The 21,942-nt window shown below is 41.4% G+C and overlaps 1 protein-coding gene across 10 annotated transcripts in view; it reads left to right on the forward strand.

Annotated features, from left to right (window-relative positions):
• The window catches only part of TSPAN4 (tetraspanin 4), a 486,303-nt gene that overhangs the window by 191,435 nt on the left and 272,926 nt on the right, over window positions 1-21,942 (forward strand). Inside the window, exon 1 of one of the 10 annotated variants that reach the window (XM_052810439.1) lies at window positions 20,995-21,084. The exons of 7 other annotated variants lie outside the window; for them this stretch is intronic. In XM_052810439.1, the coding sequence (XP_052666399.1) occupies window positions 21,018-21,084 (67 nt within the window). In that variant the 5' untranslated portion in view covers window positions 20,995-21,017. Of the gene's footprint in view, window positions 1-20,994; window positions 21,085-21,942 lie in introns of those variants that run through there. 2 more of the 10 variants (XM_052810433.1, XM_052810430.1) reach the window with 2 other exon arrangements.

The following is a 21,942-nucleotide window of genomic DNA, read 5'->3' on the forward strand; positions in this document are numbered from 1 at the left end:
TTTTAAATTGAGCGGACACCTATGCATACCTTTAGCTTACTTCTTCCTGAAAATTCTTGGTTTAGAATGATAAAAACAAAGAATAAACAGACATTATTCATAATTGGTACAGAATATCTCCCAGAATACAAGAAATATGGAGCTCTTGAGAGCTGAGAACTGTCTTTATACCATATCCTTATTAATGTCTTACCCGTCCCCACTCTTTTAATGGAGAAGATCTATTTTTAAAGTTTAAAAAATGTGTTTAAAGTTGCTATTTCAGTATACATTTTCATATTTTCCTTTGCCTGAAGCAGCTGATATCCCCCTGAATCCTGAACAGGATATTTGTCTGTGATATTGAACAAGCCTTATAGCTCTACCTGTGTAAACACAATTCCAGTTGCTTCTGAATGCCCTAGCAGTGTGTCAGAGTTAGGTAAATAAACTAACTACATTAATTGCTCCTACATCCCTTGAGTGCTTCCACTTTGTGGGTTTTACAGTAATGTTAATGTATTGTAATCCATTATTATCTGCAAAATTAAAATTTTCTTTCTTTGCCTGCATCTGCCACTGTTAATTCAGAAACTCTAATAAATGCATTAAAAGAGGGAAGTAATAAGCAAAAGAAAGTCCCTCTGGGAATGTATAATTTCACTTTTACTCATGACTCTTCATGCTGGGTTAGAAGAAAATAAGCAGTGTAAACATGCAGTGTTAGCACACCACTAAAGTGAGACTACAAAGCAAAGTTGTAAAACCCTTCTGTAGCTGTTGCACTTGCATTTATTATAGAAATGGGTAGAATGAGACTACGTAAGTGCAGTGATGCGCTGAAAGCAGGTCTCAGGCTCACATCAAAGGTCTGGGGCTCATGTGGAAGCTGTGAGCAGTGTCATGCATTGGAATGGGAAACTGGGTCAGTTGTTTTTATCCGGGAAAATGATAAACCATCAGAAAGCTGAGATCATCAAGGAAAGAAGGAAAATCCCACAGGGACCTGTGTGTGGACACAGCATATCGGTAAGAAAAAAGGTGGCTGAATGGGCAGATGAAGCTTTATCAGTCCCCAGTAGTTTTGATTTGAACACAATTGCCTTACCACCATTTGGGAGCTGGCCGATACTAAACATGCATTTCTCCTGCTAATTTTAATTGCCAGAGGGCATTAGGAGATGTCAGACACAGGTATTTAGTTTAGCCATTGTCTAACTTCAAAGGAGCAGGTGAGCATGAGACAGCCATGACACACTGAACAACTCGAATAAGAGAGAGATTCACAGAATTCCAGGCAGAATAAAGGAAGAAATCAGGATGGGAGCAATATGGTGAAAAAGAAGGAAAGAAAGTGGAGGGGAAGTGGATGTTTTGGGAAGCCTTTATATTTAAAACTTTTTTTGCAAGGCTGGGCTTGGTCAGAAATAGAAGCTGAACTGCCTGGAGCAGAAGAAACATTTGAAAGCAGCATGGCCACCCAAGAGGACCCAGGAAGATAGCTACGTATAGGGTATGTACAGGGAAGCATGTGGCAGAAGCAGCAAATGTGCTTAATTCCATTTGCCAGCGTTGTACTGTATCCTGCTGGGGATTCAGTGGGTCTTCCATGGCCTTTCAGAGGAGATGCTGGTTCAACACCTCACTGCAGATGACACATCTGACAATTGCAATCTACTCAACAGCCTGTCTCGCAGCACCCTGGCCTCGCGGGGGTTCTTCTGTCTTCTCTGCCAAGGAAGCAGCTACAGGAACGCTTGCAGGCTGAAGTGCCAGGGCACAAGCTGTGTAGGGCAGGTAAATAGCAGTCCAGGGGATAGGCAGTGGGCCTTTCCCAATGGGTAGGATGTGGCAAATGTCCTGTTATTTCAATGAGATAATCTTTGCCATTAGTCTAATCACTGTAATTAGTCATGCTGTGCTCCCTGGTGATGTCCCCTGGGATGTGTTTCAAAAATTTCCTCCTGTTATGTGGCTGGAGGGTGCTGGATTTGGGAGTAAAGAACAGCAGCACTGTTACTGTTATCCACCATAACAGGAGAGATCTGAGCAAGGAGGCAGTTGCCGAACATGACTTTCAGCAGCCACAATAAAAAGATATGCATGGGGGAGTGTGGGTGAAAGTTAGGAAAGGAATAAGCTCATTGTGCCGGATGGGATGTATATATTTATACAGGGGCAGGTTAGCCCCTGCTGGGTTGTTTGTCTCAGGGGGTTTCCGTCTTTAGCATACATTCTAGAGGAAGAGTGTCAGTCTACAGCTGCTAGGGTACTTACAAATCCAGGAACAGGCATGTAAAGTTCAGTGATAGGGTTTTTATGCAGACATAAAGCAATTGCAGTGAAATACAGGAGGTTCTTTAATTTCATGAGGCTTAAAAATGGTGATGGCTCACAAGGCCGTACAAATCCCTCTTGATTTTCTAATGTGCAGCAACATTGGGCTTTGCAGAATAAACGGAGCTAATCATTTCTAGGAGCTGGTCTGATCCATTGCTTGAGAAGCTGAGAGCTAGGGCTTGTTCCCTTGAGTCAGTAGTAACTCCTTTCTTCTGTCTTAAAATGTTAATAAACAGAGCCGTGGAACTTCATGGGTGTTTGTAAAGCTTTGTGAATTGCTGCAATGAAAGATTGTCCTATATAAAGTATACAGTATTATTCTTAGACTCCTGTGGGGTAGAGTACCCTCTTGTGTGTATTGGTCTTGAGGGCTGAATAGTAATTGTTGAAGCCTTGAATATTTACAGTGAATTGTGGAAGAAGATAAACTTTCCATTAATGTAGGTAAAGAAACAGATATGCATTTAGTGAACATAAATGTGTATTTGCCAGCCTTTCAAGAACGTAAAAAATGCTATTAAAGTAGAACAAAGCAACTTTAACATTAAGTAGAGCTCCTCTGTAGGAATAAGATAAATATCAGTCAATAAGTAACTGCAAAGCCCCTCAGAAAAGCAATGCTACAGAAATACACACACTCGTGTCCCACATTTCATTAAAAAGCATCAAATGCTGTGAATGTGCTATCAGCAACATCTGTTTCCTGAGTTCTCATTAGGAGATGCTGATCTACATTTAGTTATATTATTGTCTCACTTCCAGAAACCTCAGGTTTCTGCTCCTTTGAAGAGTGTACCAGCAATGCTTTTGGTTTCAGAGCAGGTCATCATTCTGTAGTTTCTCTACTCCTCCCACTGCCTTGTACCTATGAGGCAAAATATTTCTTGCATAGTTCAACAACTATGCTGGCTTATGTGCAGACTGAAGATTTTAGTAGGCAGAGGAAGTGCTTCCAAAGAGGAGCTCTGATTTTTAAAAGTATCTGCAAAAATGACAGCAAGATGGTCCATATTTGTTGTCTCCCCATGATTTCTTAGTTTAGCCAGGAAAAAAGAAATATACTCTCATCCTTTTAGTACATTATAAAAGTTTTACACTAACATAATTGTAATGAAATCAGTAACAATGCAGTGCTGTAAAATAAGTATAATATAATGGAAACAAGCATAGGGGTCCTACTTACCAACTCAGAGCTAAACTTTTAGTGTGAGCATCAAGTTTGGTATTTTTGGTCCATCAATGACAATATTTTGTGTTTAAAACTTTTAACATTAGAGTACTATAAAACCACTGTGACTTCTTTTCATATCCCTGGCATTGCAGAGATCTAATGCTGGTGTCTAACTGATGAATTAGACTCTTCTACATCATCGTTATATATATACCATCACTGGTGCTGTATCTGTAAGAGTAATTCTGGTAATAAGCATTAAGTGATATCATCACTCTTCCAGACAGTCTCAGGAGAAGCTAAAGGATGATGTCATGTCTAAGCAGTCCTTTAATCCTAGATGTATCTTTTAATGTCCTGATTTACATGTGTTTGTGCAATAGTGTGAAGAATCACAGTCTACACTGAAGCTATATGTTTTTTTTTTTCTTGGGCTGTCAATTTTTCCACGTCAGCAGTAGAAACAAATACTTTTCAAGAAAAATGATTTTTTAGATCAATCTCTATATATCTGCATACATATATAGATCATACACATGTATGTTTGGTTTAGCTTTTATAATTTGGCTGGTTTTTTCATACCCATGTCCTAGTCCTAGAAAAAGCTTAGACGAGATTACGTCACAAAAGTTTCTTGGATTGAGTGAGCTTTGTTGTAATTTGTTGTTTGCTTGTTCATTAGAACTTTCCTGTACTAATATCAGCCTTAACACAGTTGCATTTCTATTGCCAGAAATGCTTTTGCCCAAAGAATTGAGTTTTTTTTAAAGTCTACACACTAATATAAATCATACCAACAAAAGACAATGTCATTGCTATAGGCTGTGCCTGTGATAGAATTAGTTGTTTCAGTTGTGCCAAGATGGGTTGTACATGCATAATGATACCAGCAAACCATTTCTGAAGTAGACCTTGCCTGAGGCAGACGTTTAACTTTACATACTGCAAATAATTTCACTGATTTCAGAAAGTAATTGTAAGACAAAATCTTGGCCCCCGCATTCCACAGACTTCAGTGGAGCTAGAAGCCACCCATGGGGTATAAAGCATTTTCAAACTCTGGACTACAGCTGATAGAATCCCTGGGGCTACAACAGAGGTAGAAATTGATCTTTTGATATTGAAGAAGAGGTGAGAGAGACTTGTGGATAAACTGTGGAAAACTTAGCAACAATGCGTAACTTATTATTGATGTGAAAGAGAGAAGGGAATGAACAGAGGCTTGCATAGAAAGTAATAACATTGCCAAAGGGACGGTCTAGGAAAAATGGCCATTAAAGCAGCATTTCGGCTAAATAGCTCTGGAACAAGATTGCATTTGTCAAGAGAGTTTTATCTCTGCAGATGATAGGATGCTATGGATGGCCTATTAGCGACACTATGGGGAAACCATCTGCCAGGCTGAGGTATAGCTTAGGTACAAGATACAAGAATCAAGAGTGAGCTCCAAGATGATGATATTCAAGTTATGGGCTGGTGTAACAGGAAGATGCTGTTATTATTCACAAGTCATGAGGAAAGAAGATAATGGGCAGGAGAGTCTTGGGAAGAAAATTAAGATATCTGCTTTAGCCATGATAACTTCATAGTGATTGCTAGACACATACATAAAAATATAAGAAAACAAGCTGAGACTCCCATTTGAACAGAAGGTGTGTCATTTTGTAAGTCATCAGGATAGCTGGATTTGTGTTTGCAAATGAGATGAAATGTGGAAGGGAAGGAGAAGGAACAAAAAGGCCAATGTAACTATAGAAGAAAACTGAAAGGTGTGGAGCATGAGGAGAGTTCAGTAGAGGACACACTGAGGGAGCACTCGGAGAACTCGGAGAAGGATTCAGGGAATGGTATCTCTGAAGCCGTGAAAAGAAACGGCACAACAGCAGGAGCGTGGCCAAAACTACTGAAGGGCCTAACTAAGAAGTTGTAAAGGTATTGTTAGAAGTCGTTCCCATTTAGTGTAAGAGCATAAGCAAGATGTTTCTAGGCTGGATTTGTTTGAAAGGAATGCTAATTACTGTAGTCATTTCAGAGTGGCTTATGTGTTTTGGCATGGGTTTTTCAAGGTATTTGAAGTTTATTTGTATTATGAAGGGACAAGCTGGAAGGAGGGAAGCTTGGTTGCAGGGGAGGTCCAAGAAGAAGAAGAAGAGATCACCCTCATGAGCAGAGTTGGTTAGAGGAGGAGACCCTTTTCTTGCAGTCATCAATGAATGATCCCTTGCACAAGAAAATCAATGACTTGAACTGTAAATGAGACAGTGACATTGGACTAGTCATGTAACCCTACGGTCTACAACATACATTTAATGAGAACTTGGCTCTATAAGTTTGACTACTTTTTGTGATCTGTTTGAGTGAACGTATGTCTAACTCTGGGTGCATTTGAAAGATGTTTTTTCTGGCATTTGGAAGGCGTGATGGACATGTACATGAGATCCTGAGGGCTAAAGCAGGGTGAGAGCAGTGTCTTCCTGATGTCATGCATCAAATATTGCATGGGACAGGCTGAGCTGCTGCAAATGCCACATGAAGCTCTTAGCCATCCAGGAATTATTCCATGGCTTTCTGGTATCTTAGGCATGCGTTCATGCCTTAGCTGAGAATGCTTATCCTGTGCCCCAGGAGACACATGCTCCTGGTTCTTCTCAGCCAGTTTTGCACTCTCTTGTGCAGTTATCACTGGTACAAGTTAGATTACTTATTTTGCTGCTGTTGTCCTTCTTAAAGTATATTTTGCAGAGATTTAATGGAAATTTTCATCACCTCTTAATACAGTCAGGTTGCTGTGTTCAGATGGGCCAACTGAGGCATTGCATTAATACTGATACAGATGGGGACTTGTTGAATGATGGTATAATGTGAATGGTTTCAGCTAATTAGCACCTGTGTTTCTGTTCCATTTTATTTTCTCCAAGCGAATGCAGTAATGGACTGTCCCTGAAGTTGTTGGAAGACAAGTAGATGGCAAGGGTTTCCTGTCCATAAACACCACTGTGAAAATGCAGTGACTCTGTTCTGCTCTTCCTGAGTATGCTCAGCGCCCGTTAGCATTAATGGGACTTACACATGTGCTGCAAGTGCAACGTGCCCCATAGCCTCTGGGTAGTAGAAACCCTTATCTTGCATTTCCATATTGTGGGCATGGAACAAAAGCTATTGTAAAAACAAATCCACCCCATCCCCCCATGGGTATTTTTTCTTGCTTCTCTCCTCCTGAGAGCTAATTTGCAATGAGACAACCCAAGGCTGACAAAAGAGAGCTTTGTTACTTTCTGCTAGCTTAAAGAGAGACAAGGGGAGACTTCTTGACATGCTGCCATCACTGTCCAGACCTTTTCTAAGCTTTATATTCTCCATCTCTAGAGTTTGTGAGGTGAAAATCACCTCTCCTGAAAATGCGTATAGTTTCCATAGGATGAAATCACTGCCTGCAGGTTAGACTGTAGATCCTGATTTACGAAAGTGTCACTGTATCCAGGTGGCTTCAGACATCTCTGAATTATAAAAGCTGTGATAAATACCGGTATTGGCAAAGAAGCCAGCCAGAGCACTTACCTGCCCTACAGTGCTGTTTGCTGCCCTACCAGTTGCGCCAATGTGATTGTAAATGGGGCTGCACCATGAAACTAGAATGTCAAAATGATGGAGAGTCAGAAATGTGGCAGAAAGGGGAAGGGGTCTTTTGGTCTTTAAGTGACACAGTTTATCACATGGCCCCACAGACGTTTATATGTGCATAATTAAGGTGCTAAGTTGCAGCACAGGGAAGTTAATGAAGGAGCAGGGACTTAGGACAGCCTCATAGTGCCCTTAGACAAATAGCAGAACAACTGATGGATGGATTTCCTGTAGTGCTATTTAATTCCTTTAGGGGGTTTCTGCCAGCATCCTCAACCTTGTGAACCACCTAATTCAGGAGTCAGGTTATTGCAAGTACTGAAGCATGCATTTAAAACCCTAATCCCTGCACCTCTCTTGTACTGTGGCTTGGAACCCAAACTATTTTTGTAACACTGCAAGGTGTAAGTATCAGTAAATGTCATCTGTAAAAAAAAAAAAACCACCTGACAGAATCCCCTGCAATAAAAATTCTGTACTTTGTGGGCGAGGCTGCAGAAGTTGCCAATGTCTGTATAAATTCTTGGAGGGAATTGCTTTGGAGAAAGTCTCTTTTCCTTTACATAGGGAAATCAATCCTCCAGTAATTAGGCATTCAGTGTGGTTGTGACTCCTCCTCTTTATTCTGTCTACTGACAGTCTCTTGAGTCTGAAACATACCACTTGTTCACCCTTTTAGTATCAAGGTGTACATCACACTGCTGGTTTTCAGAATGAGGGAAGAGACAGGGGGCAAAGGAAATGTTTTCCTTGTAGGTGTCCCTGTAGGAAAGAGCCATTATGAATGTCTTTGGTCTTCCCTGGTACCTTCCATAGGCATCTTGGTTGCACAGTACTTCTCAAAACATTTCTAGGTCAAATCAATCTTTTTTGTAGCAGCTTTGACCTCGCTGTTATTTATATATATGAGCAGCTGTTCTCAAGATAAGTGATACAAAAGAGGTAAGGAAAGGAGAGAAAGAGCAACGGGAGGGAGCAACTACTTTTCTGTCTCTACCACGACTGAGAAAGAAGGAGAGAAAAAAGGGAGAGGAGGAGGACATGGCTGTAGTTGCTTTCCCCCTCCCATTACTCCATTGTGCAGCAAATAACCATTTGTACTTCCCCCACTAACTAAGCCACTATTGGAGATGATGATAGCTGATAGGAATAGTCGGTCATGACTGCAGCTAGCAATATTTCTCTTTCTCTCCTTCCCATTGCAGGGAGTGGAATGGTCCATAGCTGTGCAGGGTCCTGCAGATGCTCTCGGGGCAGGGGAGGGGGGGCGGGGGTGGGGCAGGCAAGTGATAACTATCCTTGCCAGCCATTATATTCTTGTAGCTGTACAGGCATGGGGTGATCTCGATGCTTTTCAAATGTTCCCCTTATCATACTCTCATCAGACAGGTACGTCATGCTTCCAGTTTAAGAAATGTGGTTGTAGTGCATGGTCTCTAATCCACGTTACAGAACCATGTTCCTTCTCCATCTTGTATCCTTGGAGAATATACCTTGGAAAAAATGTCCACAGTTACCTCTTATAGACGTTTCATACAAGTTTGGTAGGGGTATTAATATGTACACTGATAATTCTTAAGATTAGAGCCATCTATTCATGATGGTCATTTTAGCAGGTGAAGTGGATGAGTATCACTAGCAGTCCACAAAAGTGCAGGCAGCTTCAAAAATGTCAGCTACTCTTTGTGGATGGTGAAATTAGCCTCCAGAGAGCTATGTGCTGCCCAAGATCATTTCTGGTATCCAAACTATCCTACCCTATTCCCCAAGTGTAAGAAAAGGAAATAGGATTATCGTGACTTTACGGATTAGATTGGAAGCAGAGTAAGTGTCAGTTAAATGATTTACCCAAAGTTAGAGAAGTGGCTTGTGTCAGAGCCAGGGTTTGAATCATAATCATCTGAATCTCAGACTGGGGCTTTAGCCTCCAAAGTAGGCTGTTGTTCTGGAGAAGAAAAGCCTGCAGTCAGTCACAGTTGCAGCTTTGGGGAAGCGACTGGCCAGAAAAATGAGTGTTAGCCAAATGTTTTTCATTTTTGTGTTTGTGTGAGAGAAGCCGTGCGTGCTCTAATTTGGTAAAAATTCAATTTCATCTCTTAATTAGAAGTTGTTGTTATCTAAAAACTTTGCAGCACACCCACATTTCTCCTGACAGCTTGGGCTGTGTGACACAGACAAGCTAGGATGGCTTTAAATGTCAAAATATGCTTTTTATTCTTGTGTGTGTATATATATCAAGGCATTATCAAGTAAAATAAAACTCTGCAGTGTGACAGATTACATTTATTTAATTGTCATCACTCTTTAAATGAATTTATGGCTGTCAAGAGAAATTTGCACTTCTAGAAACATTGGAAACCTTGAATCATCTAGGCTGAAAAAAAAGCCAGGCCTTGCTCTGCATACCTCTTGCAGAGGTACATTGCTGGAGGTGGCTGAGCTGATTGGAATACATTTGGTTTTGAATGCTTTCTCTCACTTTGCTAATTATGTACCAGGCTGTACTTCATGCAGAACTCTGACCATTTTCCTCAGCTTTATCAGTGACTTTTGTTGTTTGTGGGAATAAAGAAGTGGGAAGCTTGTCTCCTGAGAAAGCTGGTTCTTCACGTTGTCCTGCTGGGTGGCCTCTGCTGCTGTGATGTTTGTGGAGCAAGAAGCCTGTGCACCCTGGTGAGTTAAAGAAGGTTTGTGTTCCCTGTTCAGAGGTGGGCGTGAGATAGCAGTAGGCTGGAGCTGGGAATCTATTAGATAAATTGTGCTTAACCTGGACAACCTGGACCAGCTTAGCAGAAGTTGAAGGTGCACTGGCTTCTCCTGGAGGCCACTCACAGGTTCTTGTCCACTGGGCAGCTTTCCAGCCACTCTTCCCCAAGCCCGTAGCGTTGCATGGGGTTGTTGTGACCCAAGTGCAGGACCCGGCACTTGGCCTTGTTGAACCTCATACAATCTCTTATAGGCCTCAGCCCATCGATCCAGCCTGTCCAGATCCCTCTGTCGAGCCTTCCTACCCTCCAGCAGATCAACACTCCTGCCCAGCTTGGTGTCATCTGCAAACTTACTGAGGGTGCACTCGATCCCCTCATCCAGATCACTGATAAAGATATTAAACAGAACTGGCCCCAGTACTGAGCCCTGGGGAACACCACTTGTGACCAGCCACCAACTGGATTTAACTCCATTCACCAGAACTCTTTGGGCCTGCCCATCCAGCCAGTATTTTACCCAGTGAAGAGTATGCCCGTCCAAGCCTTGAGCACCCAGTTTCTCCAGGAGAATGCTGTGGGAAATGGTGTCAAAGGCTTTACTATAAACAATATCCACAGCTTTTCCCTCATCCACTAAGTGGGTCAGATGACACAGTTTGTTTCAAAATGGCACTTTTTTACCACTAAAAATAACTTCCTGTAGTAAAAACAAGAGTCTAAGCCCCAGATGTGCTCAGGAACAGTTCTGTGAAACCTTCACAGGTTTTCAGGCCCTTTCTCTGTTTTGTGTGATACATGTAGGTGTACCTAAGGCCTATGGCTAGGAAAGCTTCTGCACTTTAAGAAAACTCAAATTAAAGACACCAGACAGGCAGGCTGCAGCAGGACCAGGCTTCCCTGAGGGAGGGGAGCCAGCTGGCGGAGTATGAGCTGGCAGTGTGCCCGGGTGGCCAAGAAGGCCAATGGCATCCTGGCTTGTATCAGAAATGGTGTGGCCAGCAGGACTAGGGAAGGGATAGTCCCCCTATGCTCGCACTGGTGAGGCCGCACCTCCAATACTATGTTCAGTTTTGGGCCCCTCACTACAAGAAAAGACATTGAGGTGCTGGAGTGTGTCCAAAGGGCAACAAAGCTGGTGAAGGGTCTAGAGCACAAGTCTTATGAGGAACAGCTGAGGGAACTGGAGTTGTTTAGTCTGGAGAAGAGGAGGCTGAGGGGAGACCTTATCGCTCTCTACAACTACCTGAAAGGAGGTTGTAGTGAGGTGGGCGATGGTCTCTTCTGTCAGGTGGCTGGAGATAGGATGAGAGGAAATGGCCTCAAGTTGCACCAGGGGAGATTTAGATTGGATATTAGGAAAGATTTCTTCACTGAAAGGGTTGTCAGACATTGGAACAGGCTGCCCAGGGAAGCGGTTGAGTCACCAGCCCTGGAGGTATTTAAAAGATGTGAAGACATGGTGCTTAGGGACGTGATTTAGTGGTGGACTGGGCAGTATTAGCTTAATGGTTAGACTCGATGACCTTAAAAGTCTTTTCCAACCTAAATGATTCTATGATCTTTTCCCAGTTCTCTTGATTTGGGATTTCTATGGTTCAGCTCATGGAGAAAGAAGGATTTTTGCCAAAGAGGCTTTCAAGTCAGGGGTTTGGCCTATGAAGTAAGTCTCCGAAATAAAGGCATTTCATGAAAGATGATGCCCTTTGGTGTCTGTCACCCTCTGCATTAGGCAGGAAGGCATTGATTCCCCTGCCCTGCTCTGAGGTGTAAGCTGTAGCTGTTTACAGCTGTAGGACATGGCAAAGGATGTCATTGCAATTATTCTCAAACAGAGCTGGAAATGCAGTATTTGATACACAAATGCAAACTGGGGACTGGGTCCAAATGGCCATAACTTTTAAGTACTTTTCACGTCAGTGTAGATATTCAGGTGTACAAAACTTAAACGTATATTCAGACCTGTCTGAAATTTTCTTATGTGGCATATTGTTTATTTTTGGTGTCTTAAAGTTCTTTTTAGTTTCCCCCTGTCCTTTTACAGAGGTTTGCACCAAACATATTGCAAGGCATAAGCAAGCAGTGGAAGCAGAAGTGAATATTTTCCCTTCCCTTTGATAACGTATGCCTTTCTAGCTCTTGTCTTGATTTGATATTTTCTCTTCCTCATTGTTGCTTGTTTGGGATAATGCATAGTTATCAGAACCATCTCTACCGTAGTATGCCAGGAAGATGGAAAGGCATCTCCTTGAAAATATTCACAAAGGCAGCCCAGCATCTGAAAATTGATGCTTCTCATACAGTAAGAGCTGCAGGTTACATAAAATCTTGTCTTACCAAAGCATGCCTGTGTTAACTAGGTATCTGTAAATATTTCAGATTAATTTTGGGGGAAAGTTTGGAATTTCATGAATTCTGGTATAAAAAAAAAGAAAAAGGTAGTATGGATCAGCTGTTGCCAATTTCGAGAAGGTAGTGGGATAACAATAGTCATATGGCAATGTCTCTGACTATAGAATGAAGAGCATATTTCGAGGCTTAATCCTGTGTTGTGAGGGATCTTTGCAAGTTAGGAATCTTAAAACTGGTTGTATTATTAGGCTTTGTAGTATTGCATTATGCGTGTGTTAGGCAGGCTAAAGAAATGTATGCGCATCAGCTATGGATATATTATTACAAAGTTGCTACTAAGAACCACAGAAGAATGTGAGAAGGGGAACAAGGGAATAAACAGAGGCAAATTGAAACCAAGGCAACTCATCTGATGCCTTAAACATGAATGTCACCAATAATTTCTAGCTAGGCAGAAACAACAACTGCTGTTCCAGTTAGCTTTCCTCCTTCCTTTTAAAATATTTGAGTTTTGTTTACTCTGCAGGAGCATCCTTCTGTGTGCTGCATAGATCCAAAGTCGTATGTTGTCATTTAAGGGTCCCCAGCAGGGATACTGGAGGTGCCAACCTTGGCATTAAATTTTTTACTGTGATTAACAACGCTCAGACTCTGGAAATCTTAAAACTGTGTGGCCTGCTTGTCAGCTGGATCTCTGGGTTGAGAGATGCTGTTCAAATGGAAGTTGCAGGTAGGAAATTACAGACAGACAGCAGCAAGGGCTCCAGCATCACCTTGAGTTCCACTTAAATGTCTTTTTCTGCAGCAGATGTATCACATTAGTCAGGGATTGTTGTACTTTCTGCCTTTTGGTTTCCTCAGATTCATTTACCTGGTTAGGTGCTCTGTTGCCTTGAGAGAAAATCTGTGAATTAAATGCCACAGATAGAATTGTCTTTTCCTTGTGCTGCCCTTCTGGATGCAGATGGGTGCCTTTTGTACACTCACAGCAGCAGCAGCCAGCCAAACTGGTAGGTCACAACACTTTTCTTCAGCCTAAAATGAAGAAGGGGAGACTAGTTCTGATTAAAATGCAGCCAGAGCCTCTAATACTGTAGTATTAATAGCGATGCTGGCCTTGACAAAAATAGCTGTTAAATGGAGAGTAAAAAGCTTTCCATGTTTGCCAAAGTTGTAATGAAAATGGTGGAGCTGTTACAAATACGATGTTCTTAGCTAGAATGATTATGGCTTAACAATTTTCCAATGCATTGCATGGGGTTATTTCCAGCACATTCAGATCTTGGTGTTGTAAAGGTTTAACAGAAAATCTTGACAGTGAGTCTTTATCTGTGCCAGAGGAAAAGGTAAGCAGTGTTTATGAAATCTTTACATTCTTTACTTACCACCTTGATGTTGCTCCCATGCTCATTTGTTGTCATCTTTATATGTGTCTAAGATCCAGCGTATGGCTGTGGATTGCTAAGTTCGGTTGCTGGTGTGATGCAAACTACGTGAGCCTAACAATCCTCATAGCCTTTAAATACACAGGTTGACTCCTCAGCAGGGATAAATCCATGGCGTTCCACAGAAGTGGCTGGAGCTGTGCCAATCTACAGTGCTTGGAGACTGAGCATAATGATGCATCTTTGACGTAAATTGCTACTTTTAGGAAAAATGAGTGTTTACAAGGAATCAAGCATGCATGGGTTAATGCTGAACCGTGAAGCAGGGCCAGAAGTTACATCTGACAGATCTTTGTTAGATGCCAAGGAACTCAGGGAAAATTTAAATACCAGCCCCTGTGATAGTGATAGAACAATAGTAGTTGACAAAATGCACAGAAGTATTTTATGCCAAATGGCAAAATGACTAATGCTGTTCATTTATGATCCACACAGTGGGAAAGTGCATTTGCCTCCGTGTAGCTCTGATTTCAGTTTGTAGCAGAAACTTGGCTCAGTAGCAGAAACATTAACATTGGATGGCTCCAGCTTTCATTAACTGTTGATTCTGTTTCTTATTTCTCCAGAATAGGGGCTGAACATTCCTTGGCATGTTTTCACTGATCTCTAATGGGCTTTGTAAGTGGAGGGAGAAACATGCATGTTTGGAAGTTCTTCTGCTGGCCTGCAGGAATATTGCTTTCTTTTAATTTTTGTGTATTGTGAAGTAAAAGGGGAAGGATAATTAATTTCTCCTGAGGCCAAGAACTGCACAGAACCTAAGGTGGCATTATGATCTTTGTAACTGTAGAGAGCATGTTTCTGAGTATGCAGGACACCCTAGAAATAGTGGACTGCTAATACTTGATAGAGGTTGCTTGTTTATCTCATATTAAAGAGAGCAATTTGGTCTAGAGGAGCATTCCCACTTGCAGTTAGCCAGTGTACCAGGAAATATCCTGCTTTTTATCTTTGGGTGTCTCAGTTGAGGAAAAAATGCAGCATAGCCTTGGCTAGCCTCATCAGACAGCAGTAGAGAGCCTGCTGATTCTCACCTCTTGTTTTGCAGGACTGTGTATGAGATGGGGCTATTGGGTTGCTTAGTTAAGTATATGCTGAAGTGCCTTTCTGAATCCATAGCCTTCCGTGCAGATTATTTTTATGAAGAAATAACAGTAATAGTCATAATAAAGTATTTTCTGCACTCCTGTGAAAATTATGTATTTTTTGCAGAGAAGGTGTATGACTGCACAAAAGAAGAAAGAAATTGGATGTGTATTTTATTGCCTGTTAAGTCAGTGGCTTTTCCAAAGCCTGTAAGTAAGCTAGATACATAATGCCTTTGGAATCCCTACGTTAGTAATAGTGTTTACTACTAACACCTTAGTAATTGTGTTTTGGTAGCTTTGGTGCTCTAAAGACATGCGTGAGGGAAGATTTACAGGGAAGGGTGTTGTGTTTTAATAAATCAGCTGATACACCTACAGAGAACAGACAATCTCTGAGAACTAGTAAACTTCAGGAAAAACAAATTTGTGGAGAGTAATTGCAACATGAGCACTTTCAGAAATTGTCTCCTAAGAACAATTTGATGCACGTGGTAAACACTTGGAAGACAAGAGCATGTACATACGTACATGTCAGAATAAATAGTGTTGAAGCTGCTGTTTTGCTGGTAGCTGCAGTGTGTGTCTAGGTAAGGCTGTCATGCCCTCTAACTGTGTGGGGTGTGTGCAGTGATATTAACCTTCAGGTACTCCTTCCAATATCTGCCTCTCCCATAGCTGCCCTTTTCCAGGGACCTGGTGTCTTCAGGGAGCAGCTGCCCATCTGATCGCCTAAACGGACTGCTCTTGGATCTGTGTTGAATCTCACCTCCAGGTGATCAGACTTTTGCAGAGGCATGCAGATTGTAGGAAATGTCTCAGATTTCTTTCTTGGGTAGTAAGTGTTACATTGTGTGCTGCTGAGAGACTGGTGGGATGCAACCTATCCCCTTGGAGAGATACCCTTTCCAGATTTGATCTATCAGGTAAAAGATGTCTTGTTGTGATTACTCAAGGCTCAGCTGTCTCCTTTGATGATGGCTTCAGTTATTGATCCCTATGTCTATGCTGTACATAAACCATTTAGCTTTCCCAGGTAAGAGCATCTTGCACCAGCTACCGTTCTGGTACCCTTTGGTCAGAACTGAGGGTGTTAGCTGTCCTGTTTTAGAAGCGTAGCTGATAACCCACGAAAAAGTGGCAGCTTTGAGCTAATGCAGTAACAGCTGTCCTCAAGTCTTCTAGCCTACTCTGAAAAATACTGGGCTAACTCCATGCTACTGTACTTACTGTGCACACTGGATATCGTTAGGACTCCCAGATGTGTGGCAGCCCTGGGTAAATATGAAATATTCCACTGGATTTACCTGGGGAACAGTTCAAGTATGGAAATGCTATGCTGAATCAATGGCTGATTCTCACAAATACAAAAAAAATATATTGCTTTCTTAGTCTTCCTCTCTGGAAAGCCTGGAAGTGCTGAAAAATGTTTTAGCATAGCCACTGCTAGTTATAAAAGGAAACTTTATGGTAACGAAGGCGCCTGCTACAAGTCATACAAGCTAAATAGCATTTTTTACATGTACTGCTCAAAATTGGATTACCTGAAGAAGAAGATTAATTTTGTTTGTTTGTTTTTTGTTGAATGCTGCATGTGTGATTCCATTTAGAAAAGTTAAAATGCTGACCATTTATGTTACTGTCTTGTTATGATTGTATTTGGTCTGCCATTTCCTCCCAATTTGCATTCTAAGGAACTGGACTAGGAGCAGTTACATGAATGTAGTAACACAGGAGATTACTAATTCCTTATTTGTACATATATTTTTACAGAGGTTGATGACATTTTAGCTCTTGATCTAGGAGAGTGAAATAAAGAGAGGGGATAAGGGAAGAAATGAAGAGGGAAAAACCAGGCTGTGATCTAAGAAAGAATTTAGGGAGAATATCTACAAGAATTTCTGAAAGAAACCCCTGATTTGATGCATTTTGCATTATCTGACAAGTAACACATAACAATAAAAGAAGCCAAAATTAAAGGTAAACACATGGGAGGTGGGCTTCAGTACTGAATTTAAAATGTTGGCATTTTCTGTTGCTGATTTGATATTTTATTGTTGCAGGGAATTTGGTGTTTCTGTTGCGAGTAGAATAAAGCTTTCCTGCTAACATATGCAACAGCACCACATGCACACCCTCAGATTTCATTGGCAGACAATTCTTTTGTACACAAAAATGAGCGCCCTTAATATTACAGGCATGTTCACTTTCAATAGTTGCACCTCTTTTTGGCAGTACATTCAGATAATATATATATTAAATAGCTGTGTTGCAAGGTCTTGAGTTCATGAAGGAAGGCAGTTCTGAGTCAGAGCAATGTTAGCACAATATCCTTTTTCAACAGTAGCTCGGAGCAAATGCTTTAGGAAATGGTAAAAGAAATAAGACATATAGTGATAATTCTTGAGTGTCCTGACTACTTAGAAGCCATCGAGCAATATGGCTGCATCAGTGCAAGCCCTAAGCAGAGGCTGAGAGATACTACTTCCAGTTTTCCTCTTTGAAACAGGAGTAAGTGCAGATGTCATAACTTGAGCTTTTCCTTGTTTGCAGTCTGGATTTGCATCAGTGCAGGTGGATCAGTTCTAGGCCTCTGCCTCCCAAGTGGGGTTGATTCTGTAAACATCTCACCCCTGTGAAGTGGGTAAGACTTCTTATGGCACTGGGCACAACGTTGCAATGACATGAACAGAAATTAAGCCTGCAGTTAGCAACTGTCCCACACTGTGATTGCAAACCTGGCTCTTGGTAGCTGTACAGGTGTTCGTCTCTCTCATGCATGTGCATTTTGGATGGATAGTGGTGATAACTGTTCATGATTACTTGCACTTGAGGCTGCTGAAGAAGAGGAAAGAAATGCATGTTTGTGGGTGCCTTGTCGTGTTTGGTTTCTGTCTGCATGCAAGTGCAAAATGTTTATCAGGCAGTTAGCTTGGGATCTAAGCTAGAAATACACTCCTTTTTAGGAATCTCTTCCTTTCCCCTCCTTCCTGTCCAAACTCCCCAGAGTGGTGCTAGGAAGTGGCAGCAATTGTTATCAGCTGTCGGGTCATTCCCCTCACTTTCTGTTTAAGCAGGATCCACAGCCTGGCTGTACTTCTTGAACAATAACAGCAAGACCTGGAGATGCCTCTGAGTTTCTGCATTATAACTGCTGTTTATAATAATTTTATATTCTCCCTGAAAATTGAAACTATTAAATTGATGAATTGGTTTCGGATTCCTTTTTCTGTTGGTCTTCAGTTGCATGGACTGTTTAACACCAATGATCGATAGTTTCACTCTAGCTCTTCTCCTAGAAGCATATAAGATCTTTATGAAAAAGTGATTTGGGATTTCTTCATTATGCCTGAAAATGTCTTAAAAGATGCCTTGCATGGTGCTAATTCTCAAAAATGAGATGAGTAGTGTGGATTTTCTGGGAGAACAAAAACTTTAAAACTTGTTGGAATTTGACTCCCTAAATTGCTACTTTTTTCATTTGGTTCCTCGCCTTCCTGCTTTCTTATATATTAAAGCATCTCTGGTAATTGTCATGGTGACTGCTACATTACTTTTGGTGATTTCTTCTTTTGGTACCTAAAAAATGTTTGTGTGCTTTGTGTAGGGTTGGTTGTTTTTTTTTTTCTTTTTCTTGTGACCATTGATCCCAAGCCATTTCCATATGGCATAAAATCAAGGACAGAGGGGAAAAGAATGGCTTTTGAAAGCAAGTGTGTAAATAAATACTTTAAACTCTTCATTTAGAAACAAATCAGCAAATGTTGAGGCCCTCACAGATGGCCTCATGTTGCTACTCCCAGTTTTAGACACTCCTCTGACCGTCCTGCAACATCACTATGTGAACCAGTGAGTTCAGCTGGGAGAATGGTGAATAATTTCCTGTCTGGTGTTGACAGTCTCCAAGGAAGCCTGGTTAAAAATTCATGGAGGCTATCTTGACTCTTCACCTTTGGGTTTTCAAAGAGTTTGAAGCTTGCTGAATAAGGTATTAAAAGCAGAAGGTATTATCAGACAGCTTCAGGTTTGTATTAGTGTAGGGGTTTTTTCCCCTTTGAAGTCTGTTTGGTAGTATGCAAGGGGAACCTTAAATATTCTACTGGAAAGGAATGGGTTTTATACCAGTCCTTTACACTTCCTCATATTTGTGAGAGCCAATAATTTGAGGCACTGTCTGTTCTTGAACTGGTAATAATTTAGCAGGTAGGAAACATGTACTTCCTAATTCTTAGGTGAGAAGTGATAGAAATGGTGAAGCTACTTGCACAGGGTTTTTGTTAGCTAGACTCTGTCTTGGCCTTTTGTAGCTGATGGGGTTTCTGGTGTCTCACTGCAAATGAAAGGGACTTATGGAGAGTCAGCTCATTGCAGAAATAGCAGAAGGCTGTTCACTGTGAATAATCTCTCATAGAGACACAAATTCACAGCAACAGCATTTCTTCTGCTTTGTTTCCCACAGCACTAGGCTAAAGTGGCTCAGCCTTCCGGACACGACAAGCTTGTATTGCTCTTTTATTTGTTTAACACTTTTTACGAGCTTTAGGTCATTGATGGCAGATCTGGCCCACTTAAAGCATGTTTCATGTTCTTCTACACACTGTAATCGCAGCTTTCTCATCCCCCAAGGGGTCTCCTTCTTTGCCATTTTCCTTGCACTCCTCCTACACTTTCTTCATAGACTCTCTGTGAGTATGAAACAGCAAAGGATAGATTCCTAGTACAAGGTCATGCTTAAAACGGCCAGAACCTTCAGAGCTGCAGAATCAGTCTGCATTATGCTAGAGGTTCTCAGTTGTGAGTGATCTGAGAAATATTCCTGTAATTATTCAGTTACTTTTTCATAAATGGAGTACCTCCAGAATGCCAATTACCACAGCTTTGGGTATATTTGGTCAAGAATTTGTGTTTAAGTTACCTGTAGTGTTACGGTTACGCTAGGTATATGTGTATACCATAGGTTCCATTGCAGCTGCTCTTTGAAGGGACCTTATAGGGGTTGCTGCCCCTAAAACTCACTGGGAAGCTTGGTAGGTTATGGCATCTGCTGCTTAATGGTGATCGTAGCTGTCTTCCTATGAACTTGGCAGTCTCACCCTTTGCATGCTATTTCTTTTATCATCCTGAAAACTGTAGATGACGGGGACCATTTTTTAATATAAGATGTGATGTTGAGCCGTTAATTCTTACCTGAGCCTCCACATGCTTCCACAGGGTAAGAACTAATAATTGACTGTGGTCTGTAGTTCTGAGTTTTGTATCGTGCCTCTTGTGTTTTAACCACATATTTCTGAGAAATGCCTACAGTTATTTTTCATTGTCTAAAGCAACATATGAGCAAGTTAAGTCAGTGAGTCTGCTGGTTCTTAGGTATTTGGACCCCTTATGTACGTCCAACTACGCACTTGCTTGTGGACTGTTCTCTGCCACAGTGCTTGTATATTGTGTTGATTATAGTTGATGATGCAAAAATCCAGTTAGTTCTTTTTTATTGTTATTTATTCCTCCACAGCAAGATGAGATTGCATTTTTTATTTCTGAAGTACTCTTGTAGAATCCTGTAGGTTCAAGACAGCACAGTTGTAAAAGTTTCTAGTGGTCAGTATTCTCTGTATGATCTTGAAAAGTTAGTTCAGGTGTCCAGCTCTGATTTGTTGCTAATTATTTATTAAAGACACTTCCACATTTCTGGTTGTTGTATATAAAAAGCCATTGTTGTCCGTTTTGTGAAATTTTGGGGGGTTGCCTTGGCCTTGTGGTTTTCCTTAAAACATGTAGTGATTTCGTTCGACATGTAGTGATTTTTATTTGTGTCTGCAGTCTGTCAGTTAGCTGAAGATGTTATTACATATTCGTGAAATGCAGGCTGGGGTTGGTGGTCTACAAGACAAACCATATAGACAGTCATTGCTCTGAGCTAATCTTATCTCCTGGAGCAAAGCATTTCTGAGGAATTTCTAATTTTGACAACTGGGATCAAATGTCTGACTTCTGAGGGCTGACAATAATGCCAGGGGCTGAGCTGCTTTGTCCTGTTGATAGCAACTGCACAGTTTAAAAACCACACTAAATGCCAGGGAACCATGCATCTTAGCTGGTTAGGTTCAGGGTGTGTTTGTGTTTAGGGTAAGGCATTAGCTTTAGAAATCTTTATGGGGCAGAAATGCTGCGGCTGCTCAGGGGTAAAAATAGTTCTGGGTTTTCAATGGCTGCATTCCATGGCTGGAGCCTGAAATCATGAATCAGGGCTCAGCTCTCGGTCTGTGCGAGACCAACTGCGAGAGCTCTGCAGACAGACACGGGAGGGGAGCAGCTAGCCGAGATGAGTCCGAGCCCAGCACCGCTGATACTCTGGGAGGGACCTGTGTTGCTTGTACACTCTCAGCAAGGTATCGTACGTTAATATTTTGATTTCCAGTAGGAGTGTAGTTACTTGAGTGTGAATAATTAAAAATCTAGTGAACTGTGCAAAATTTCCTACTAAACCAAAGATGACTTTTAAAAAATGTCTGTTCTGAACGAGTTCAGCTTCACAGAGACTTGTAGCTTCACACCTTACAAGCTTCCAGAGACCTGGGATGATATATTGTGATTGGAAGGACGTGCTGCTCATTCCTACCTGAATACTGTTTTGTGTGAGTGTTTGTCCTTGATTTTTGCACGGCAGTTTTTTTCCAGAAATTTTCTAGCTTGGAAGTTCCTGGGAATTTAGATACACAAGTCGTTAGTAGTCTTTTGAACCCTTCCTGCAATAGTGCTTTTTAAAAACATGGATACTTAACTCAAAAGATCTCTCTCAAACTTCCAACTCTGTCAGTGTTGCAGCATGAGACCTATGCAGGTTTAAACCCCGTTTTGACAGAGTTCAGGTGATTATTCTCAGTCGTTTAAAATGTGGCAGAATTTCATGGAAGAGTGAATTTTGTACTTACAGTCAGGACTTTTTGTTGAAAGGGTTGCTAGGATGCTACCAAAGTTTTTGTGACCAACATTACCTTTGAAAGCAGTAAACAAACCCCTTTTTGTTTGGTTGGTTGGGGTTTTTTTTTGTCCCCGAGACATTTCAAATGTGTATCTTCCAGGCCATCAGCAATAGGACTTTGAGAAATTGATGTTCCTGCAGTTTTTGGCATGCCCTGTGAGTTGAGTAACTGTACGATCCTCCTTCCAGAGTGAATTGCTAGATTTCGTGTTGCTAGAAGTACACACGCCAGCCGCGTGTGCAGATTGTCTGGTCTGTTAGTGCC

Source organism: Harpia harpyja, chromosome 16, assembly GCF_026419915.1.
Source record: "Harpia harpyja isolate bHarHar1 chromosome 16, bHarHar1 primary haplotype, whole genome shotgun sequence".
In the NCBI taxonomy this organism is placed as follows: domain Eukaryota; kingdom Metazoa; phylum Chordata; class Aves; order Accipitriformes; family Accipitridae; genus Harpia; species Harpia harpyja.